This window comes from Orycteropus afer, unplaced genomic scaffold (genome assembly GCF_000298275.1).
Source record: "Orycteropus afer afer isolate SDZICR_OR568_19922 unplaced genomic scaffold, OryAfe1.0 scaffold00084, whole genome shotgun sequence".
Taxonomy (NCBI): domain Eukaryota; kingdom Metazoa; phylum Chordata; class Mammalia; order Tubulidentata; family Orycteropodidae; genus Orycteropus; species Orycteropus afer.
The window spans coordinates 9341394-9350495 of record NW_006921671.1 but is presented as its reverse complement, the minus strand read 5'-3'; the positions used below and the strand labels follow the sequence as shown (position 1 = coordinate 9350495).

The 9102-nt window shown below is 48.6% G+C and overlaps 1 protein-coding gene across 1 annotated transcript; it reads right to left on the bottom strand.

The window, feature by feature from the left end:
• Positions 1–467: 467 nt before the first annotated feature.
• Positions 468–8185, bottom strand: TBR1 (T-box brain transcription factor 1). Its single transcript, XM_007941842.2, has 6 exons — positions 7494–8185; positions 6711–6865; positions 6241–6362; positions 5552–5710; positions 4369–4430; positions 468–1326 (listed from the first exon to the last, which is right to left on the bottom strand). The coding sequence occupies exons 1-6, from the start codon at positions 8183–8185 to the stop codon at positions 468–470; spliced, it is 2049 nt and encodes a 682-aa protein (XP_007940033.1).
• Positions 8186–9102: the final 917 nt, after the last annotated feature.

Sequence of the window (9102 nt, the reverse complement as noted above, 5' to 3'; positions counted from 1 at the left end):
CACTGGGTGGGTCCAGGTTCTAGAGTCAACATCCTATGGTTAATGGGGAGGCCCGAGACTTGGAGTGTCGGAATCGCTGCTGCCTGACAGGACTGCCCAGGTCTCCTAAAGGTGAAGAGTTCCATTACAAGAAAGAGGATGGGGTGAGAAAAAGACAAGAGGGAGGAGGATTGTTTGGAGGATAATTTCACAGGAGAGAAAGTAGGAAAATGAAAAGGTTTACAGCAAAGTTGAAGGTCGGTGAGCTAATTGCAGTGACTGCTGTGCAAAAAGAAAAAAAAAAAAGTTAAAAATCACTTTAACTGCATTTATTCGGAGACCTGCATTTATTCGCTGCAGACGGTAATCGAGGGTCAAATGAAATGAGGATGAGGAGATGCGCAGGGTGGGGCCTGGGGAGGAACTGTGAGGGGCAGGCTGGGGTCCGGGCCGCGGCGGGTAGCGGGGCCAGGGCGGGCAGCGGCGGCCTAGCTGTGCGAGTAGAAGCCGTAGTAGCCGCCTATGTCCTTGGCGCAGTTCTTCTCGCAGTCCCGCTGGGCCAGCACCTCGCTCTTAAGCGGGGACGAGCTCTCGGACACCGGCGTGTCCGCGGGCGAGATCCGCCTCCGCTTGGCCTGCTCGTAAATCCCCGAGTCGCTCGAGTCGATGGACTTGATGGAAGAGGGCGTCTCGATCCAGCTGGAGTCAGACAGGTCCTTGGGCTTGGCGTCCTCAGCGGCTCCAGGAGGCAGCGGCGAGCGCTCGGCCGCCAGGCCTTCGGCCTCCTCGCCCAGGTAGGGGTTGGCACCGGCCATGCGCGCGGCGGCCGCGGCGCTGTTGGGCCAGCAGGGCAGCACGGAGCCCGACTTGGCGCCGCAGTACTGCGGGGGGCTGCGCGCGCCCCAGCCCGACGGGTCGGCATAGTAGCCGAGCGGGCGGCCGGTGCAGCCGGCTGCCTGCAGCGGTAGCGCCTTTACGCCAGCCGCCGCGTAAGAGAGCAGCGTGGCCGCGTTGCCTGCAAAGTCCGTGGCCGTGTCGTAGGCCGAAGCGGCGAAGTCCAGCCGGTTGTTGGCGGGTGTCACAAACCAGCGCTGCGGGGACGGCGCGCCCGGGTCCTCGGCCTGCTGCGGCGACAGCAGCCCGTTGGTATGCGGCACGCTGCGGTCCGTGCCCGGCCCGGGGCCCGCTCCAGCACCCGGGTGGAAGCGGGCCTTGGCGTAGTTGCTCACGAACTGGTCCTGCAGGAAAGAGCCAGCCATGGCGTAGCGGGCTCCGGGCACAATCTGCGAACGTGGCGAGTCGTTGGGCGAGGGGGTCAGGCGGTCCATGTCGCAGCCCGTGTAGATCCTGCGGGGAGGTGAGAGAAAAATAACCCAGGAGTGGCGCAAAGGTCCCTCGGGAGGGGGGGCAAAAGGGAAGACCACCTCCACATTTCGCCTCCCCCCACCCTCGCCATTTGTAACTTGCTGTCCGGGATGGAGACACAGAAAGGGTCAAAGACCTGCTTGGCCCCCAAGATAAATCGTGGAGTTACGTGTACGTGCGAGTTACAGAGCAAGAGCCAGGCTTCCCTCTTCCCTTGCTCTCTCACCAAACGGACACAGGACAGAGGAACACAGCAGGGGGTCTCGTCCCACTTTTCCAACATATGTATACAAATTAAGGCAGATTTACCCAAGGAATAGGGCGCCATTTGCCCAGTGGACCGTTCCTGTGTTTTGAAAATTTCTGAGTGAAATTTTAAACAAGATACTTTCACCTCTGCCTTTAAAAATTAAAAAAAAAAAAAAAATCCCCTTCTTTCTGCCATTGGGTTGTTAAGATTTCTTTTCCTTTCTTGCAACAGTGTTTAAGAAACCCGTAGGCAAAAACTGTGAGTATATGTGCGCGCGCGCTCAGATAGCCATCGAAGACGGGCCACCGCCATTCTTTTGAGACCCAAGGATTGTTGCTGGAAGTCTACAGTGTATTTGTTTTTTTGTTTGTTTGTTTTTTCCCTGTCTATTGTTTGCCCAGTGTGAACCTTCAATCCCCACCTCTACCAATACAAATAAAAATTACTAATTGGAAACAAAATAATCATCAATCCACGCAAGCAAAAACCTTTCACAAAGAAAAAGTATTATACTTCCAGCTTTTGATCTATTACTGACAAAAACTTTGAGGCAAACTCTTACACTAGAGTTATCTACCCTCCCCAAGCAATCCTCCACGAATGATAGTTAACCCTTTTATAGAGAGTAACTATGTACAGGCACAGTTGTCTAGCACTATACCTTTACTAACTTATTTAACTCTCACAACAATCCTAGTTAAATACCATTATTATCCCACTTTACAGATGAGGAAACTGAAGCAAAGAGAAGGTAAATGACTTGCCCAAGGTCATGGGCAGTGATTGTGTTGCTAGGAACTACTTTAGGTAGAATAATCAACGATTTATTTTAGGCCTCGGACCTAGAAAATCCTGTTAGGATTGAGAGGGAACCAGGGATTGGGTGAAGATTGGTGTAAGTGTTTTCTCATACACACATCTCCCTTTTTATTTAACTCACACATAAAGGTTTTAATCTTTAATCAACAGATTGTTTGGAGAGAAAGTCTCATTCTTGTCAGACCTTAATCCTTTGGGAGGAGATTCCCTGGTGAGTGGCAAAGCAACCACCTAGTGCTTTTCAGCATTTGTGCTTCTCCCTATTTCTCCAAAATTGAGCCATAGCCATGCCCATCCAACCAACATAAAAGGGGAAAGGGAGAATGTTGTAAATCATTATTTCCTATCCTTTAAAAGTCTAAGGAATCTGCTTATACAGGTAAAGAAGTGCTTTATGAAAAACATCTAGTAATTTAAGACAAAATCTCTTATCTGAACTTGCTTTCCAACTGAAGATAGCTAGAGGTAGAGGATTACGCACCTGCTGCTGCTCAGGTTCATTCTGTTTACTGCACAACATTTCTCTCCTAAAATTTAATTCCAGTTTCAAATAAGGAAAGAGAGAGGCAGGAAGGGAACATAACTAGCAAGGTGCAAATATCTTCTCTGTTTATCACCATAATATTTTTAAAAGAAAAAAAGCAGTCTGCAAAAGATACAGTTTAGATACCCATCCAGGTCCCAACCCACCTGGGATTACCGAATTGATTTGTGTAAAATAAAATGCTTTTGAACAGATGTTCACAACAGAATTAAAAGCTCAAAATCTACAGCACTTTCCTCCAACATCTCTGGTCTCCTGGGCCACACACTTTCCACTGTGCTGGGCCCACCTTTTTAGGTTGTTGAGGACTACAGTAGCCAAGTTTTTATGCTAGGGAATCCTATTAAGAGGCTTGCTTCCTCTGGACTACTTTTGAGAGCTGCATAAAATGATTATAGGTAGTAACATCAATGATTCTCTTTTGAGTTTGCTATATCAGTTGAGAAGGTTGCTATCTGCCTAGAGATGGAATACAGGCAGCCCATTTCTCTATTTCTCCACACTTTTAATCTATTCCTAGTTAAAGATAGCTTCAACTCTATAGCTTGATCTCAAGCACTCCATGCAAGCTGTCAAATTAACATTCATATACCCTTCCCTATATGGTCAGAAAAACAGTAGAGAACCCCCAATCCAGATTTAGATTTTTACAGTATAACACTATCTGAACTCAGGCACTGTGCCTGGCTCCTAAGTGACAATGCTAGAACAAGCCCAGGAAACATTCAGTTTACACCTACTGTTGACCCCAGAGAACAGTCTTTTGATAGAAAACAAATGGAGATAGACAAGGGAGTTTAGAGAAAAGGGAACCAACATGTTCCTAGATACAAAGGAAATATTTTTCTTTAGAGGCTTACAAGTAATACTCAGCAAGGGCACCTGAGTTCTTCCTAAAGCCTGAGATGACTGTAGCAGTGGTTCTCATAAACTGGCCTTTAGTGAGTGCACACTTATTCCATCCATAGTAAACTTGCACAGGAAACGTTGTTACACAAAACTTGGAAATGGGTAAATAAAAGTCACACACGCCAAGGAAACTGTAACAACTGCCAGAGCCACATGCACTTCCAGGCAGAATCAGGCCAGGTTCAGATACAATCTGAGCTGAGCATCTGTAGCGCTACATAGAAGTCCCGTACCAGGGAACCAGGGCAGCTTCCTCAGCCAACTAGGCAGGCAACAACTTGGTAATTCACCAGACAGAAAACTTTGACCAAAACCACACAAGTACCAGGACAGAAGGTCACCAGAGAGAAGGGGAGCCAGCAAAAAGGAAAGGGAAAACCTCGAATACACACATAAACTATCTTCACACATTCTTTTCCAAAAGCCTTGTACATAACAAGTCACCCTCCACCTCAAGCCCAATTCCACAACTATTTGAGAAGGAAGGTGCAAAATTACTTACGTGTCATAATTATCCCTAAATCCTTTTGCAAAGGGGTTGTGATCTATTTTCAGCTGCGTAATCTGGGAAAGAGAAAAAAAAAAAAAAGATGATGTGCTCGCCACTTCCATATAGAAGGACTGAGTATAGCATCTGCCACTTTTTCTAGGGGCTGAGAGCCTATAATTTGATTAAATAGCAAAGTTTCACTTTCTGAAAAAATGGAGAGAATGGATGTAAAGGAAAAAGAGAAAGTGTCACAAAGTTATGTGTTCAAATTAATGATGCCTAAAACTAAAGGCTTGCTCTCAATTAGCTCTCCTAGGTGTTCTAAACTGCTTCAAATGCACATTTTCAAAATACTTTTTACACACATGGCACTTCTTCAGACAAAAATCTTTAGGAGGAACTTGAATTTATCACCAAATGTTGCCTATTTTAAATGTTTCACCATATTTTAAAAGTTGATACTATCTGACTCACCATCAGAAGAACCTACAATGTGCATCTTAAAATCATTTTTGATTTACCATGTTTTTATTTCTGATATTTTCAGTTCAGTTAAAAAAAAAATGTCATTCCTAGTCAAGCCAGCAGCTTAGTTTTTGTAAACTTACAAAAGCTGAAGAAGTTCAAGTCCTACAAAACTCATTCCACAGCACCAAGTAATTTGACTTATTATATTTTTACATATATGAATGTATATGTCTTTTTTATCTCCCAGAACAGTGATGTTTGTTCATTTCATCCATCAATTTTAAGAATTTGTTTTATATATATATATATATATATATATATATATATATATATATATATATATAATGCCAAAGCTTTCTAAGAATAAAGTGCAAGGGAGTGGGGGGAGGTGAAGAAAAAAAATTTAACCAAAAAAAGTAGATTTTAATCTGCCCTAATTTGAGGTCCAAATTAAAACGCACAGAAGAGGCCCTAGAAATCCTGGGCACCGCCAAGGAACCGTGTTGGAGACAAATAGGAGTCATTTCCCGGCGGCTTGGTATTTAGGGAGGGTGCCTAGCACGCCCCTAGTCCTGTGCCTAAAACCCGTGCCAAAGCCAGCTTCCAGTGCTGCTGTTTGGGCTGCTCTTGCCCGAGCCAGGAATTGCCACGGGTACCGGAGGCGACCGAGAATACCCAGAAATGCTGGGCAAGGCCCGCCGCGCGCTCAGCCCTCCGGCCTCCTTACATCGGTGTTCTGGTAGGCAGTGACGGCAATGAACTGAGTCTCAGGGAAGGTGAATGTCTGCACACGGCCGGGCTGACTGGTGTCCTCCGTGCCGTCCTCGTTCACTTCCACCACATGCAGGCGGGGCTGGTACTTGTGCAAGGATTGTAAAACCACCATCTGTCCCACGGAGAGAAAGAGAAGCGCGGGGCGGCGCGTTAAGGTGGTCGGTGTGCGCGTGGCTGGGCGGCCGCGCCAGGCTGACCTGAGCCTGCAGCTGGTCCAGACTAGCGGTGGGACTCGTGGGGCTGGGCTGGCGGCAGGGTGGCCCTTGCACCCAGGAGAGCGAGGATCCGCCGAGCAGGCGAAAACGAAACCCGACCCTCCCGATTCTCCCGGCCCTTCTACTCCCCCTCTAAGGAGAAACAAAGATTCTCACAATCTGTCTATCTTGTGGGTCTCCTCAAAGTCCATCAAGTATTTTTTTCCTTGGGAAGGTCAGGAACCCACAGATTGGGCGGGAGGCGGGGAGACCAGCTTATAGATTCAGTATTATTTTAGAGGGTGGAAAGAGAATTTTTTTTAAAGAAAAAATCTTCATAAAGCATGCCGCTTTGAACTGACTAACGGGAGCTTAGGAAGGGACGAGTGTGGTGCGTATGTATGAGAGAGAGAAGGAGATAGAATGCCGGAGCGCTTGAGCCACTGACCTGCCCGTTGTTGTTTGAAGCTCCTTTGTTGTTAGTAAGTTTTAATTTTCCAAAAGAGATTTCTTGACGCATCCAGTGAGCCCCCGTGTTGGGGGAATCCGGATGCATATAGACCCGATTTCCTAGAGAAAGAAATACGTTGTTTACATATGCCCCCGGAACTGCCCAGTCCCAACTCCTCACCACGTAGAACACACACACGTGTACACACACGCACACACACTGTGAGGCCCATTAGCTGGCGCTTATTTAGGCCGCGCTTTCTTCCTATTAACTGGGGGTGATTAAGATAGCTTCTGCATAATCCTCCCCCTTCTCACCGCTCAGTCTGTCCCCCTGTCCCCCTCGTTTCCTTTTAGAAGTCATTGGCCGATCGTTTTAAAAGTCGCTCGAGCCAGTCCACAAAGGCTTTAATTAATCATTCTCACCTAAATAAGTGTCAGGAAAACGTGTTAATTGGAAGGACTTGCCTTGCACATTGGTGTCCGCTTTGCCGCAAGGAACCCATTTGCCTCCTTGAAACCTCCAGTGATTGGGATCCGCCAAAATCACATCCACAAAAATATTGTAATGAGCCGTGGGATCGAGACCAGAAATGTTAAAACTTAAAAAAGGAAACATGCGCCTATTTAAATTAAAGGGGGGGGGGGAGGAAAACAAGGAGAACAGAAATATAAATGTTAAAGATTAAATTCAGAAAGCGAGGCGCCACATAGCAAAGCAAAACTTGTTCTCGCAACGTCGATAAGCGAATGTTTGCTGGGTTAGAAAAGGGATTGTAGGGGACAAAAAAAAGTGGGGCCGAAGTCGGGGAGGAGAGGCAGGTGAGGTGGGTAAGGTGGGCTGGGCGGCCGACAGGTATCCCTGCCCAGGTGCAGAGCGAGGTGGGCGACCGGCGCATCTACCCGTCGGTACAACGGTGCGGTGATGGGTCCCTCTCACCGCCCCGCCGCGAGCAGTGCCGAGTCACCGGCCCGGGCGCCCACTCTGGCCTTCCTCCGTGGAGTGGCCGGGCTCTCCGACCACCTTCCTAGAGCAGGATCCCCTGGTCACATGGAGAAATTGCCCCCACCCCAGCGGTGATCATCCCTTCCACTTTCCCGTTTTCCAAAAACTAGCCAGCTGTAGGGCTCACCAGAGCGCCTTTCGCTCCGCTCCCAAACCCAAATCGTCGCCGCCTCGGCGGTCACAGCACCGGAGCCCTCGCCCCCGGGCAGCGCCTGGAGCAGCGGCCAACAAGAATGTAGCATTACCTTCCCTGTTTGGTGATGATCATCTCCGTTTGGTGCCGGTGAAATTTCAGCCAAAGGGGCCTGTTGCACAAGTACACCTGCGCTTTGCCCGGCACTAGCCCGGGCTGGGTAGAGGAGAACTGGTAGAACGGGGCGCCTTGGTAGGAGTGGCCGTACTGCTGTGGGTAGGGGTAGCCGGCCGCGGGGTAGCCCTGCGGTGAGGAGTTGGACAGCAGGCTGTTGTAGGCTCCGTTAGTGATGACCGGATGGTGGGCCATGTAGCGACTGGGGCTGCCGATGGAGAAGGCGGGGTGCGCGGGTCCGTGCTGGCCGGGGTACGGGAACATGGCACTGGGAGCAGTGGCCGCAGACTGGGGCTGGCTGGACTGAGAGAGGAGGTAGCGATCTGCTGCAGAGCCATCGAAACTGTGACGAAGCTCAGAGACCCCGTCCAAGACAGGAGAGAGTTTACTTCTCTGGACGTCCCCTGGTGAGTCCTTGGAATCAGGAAAATTGTCTGTATCTGACTGATTCGTCATCCCTCTGGTAATTTTTTTCAAAGGTGAACTTCTCTCCAGGTTGTCAGTGGTGGAGATAATGGGATGATCGTGCAAGACAAGCTCGGATCCGCCTGAATGTGGGTAGCTGCTGCTCACATTCAGAAATTTCTTGGAGAGCATGATAGAAGGAGAAAGGCAGTGCTCCAGCTGCATAGCTCTAGAACCTGAACGCTCGCCCTCCCGTCCCTGGATTTTAAAGTCCTATTTATCATAAACTAGAAATCCACAGACCCCCTCACTAGACCGAAAGCACTTCAACCAGCAAATGCTTCTCAAAGGTTTGATTTACTTTTTTTTTTCTCTGGGAGAAGAGATTGGCCAATTGACACTATGCAGCAATCAGAAAAGGCTCACTTTTGATCTTGCTGCTTGTGCAGCCGATGAAACGGCTCTTGCCATTGGTTAACTGCTGACAGTAATTTAATTAGATAGACATTAATTAGGATAATCACCTGGCTCCTGGTCGCGACGATCATGGCAAATTGAAGGGGATGATTTTATTGTTGGCTTGGGGGTGGGAGGGTGGCGAATATGTGTTGGTTTTACGTGAGCCCTGTTGTGGCACCTTTAAGCTTTGTGACCACTGCTTTAGGAAGATTCAAAAGATGTGCAATTTACTAAACATTTTCCTACCTTCCCCCACATCCCTCCCTTTCGAACCGAGGGGCGGAGGAGGGGATTCGACGATGCTAGGAGACTTTTCGGATCTGAATGAGCCAAATATTCAGTTGAATGTAACGATTTTAAGTGCAAAGTATACAAAGCACGAGCCGGTGGCCTCTTCTCGCCCTGTAAAAGTTCCAGAGTCTGTCTTTTCCAGTTAATACAGAAACACACAACACCTGAGCCGGTCCTTTGTGAGCAGGTCCTGCGTGTCCTCGCGCCCCCCTCCCCCCGCTTTATAACCACATACATAAATAAATAAATCACTGCTGCTGAGAGCCACGGCGATGGAAGTGAGCGGGAGGGGCAAGTGGGGGCGAAAGGCAGCAACTCACCCACCCATCCACCCACCTCGGGAAGGTTCGGTTTCTTGGTTAAGCACAGAAACAGTGACAATCTATGATCTC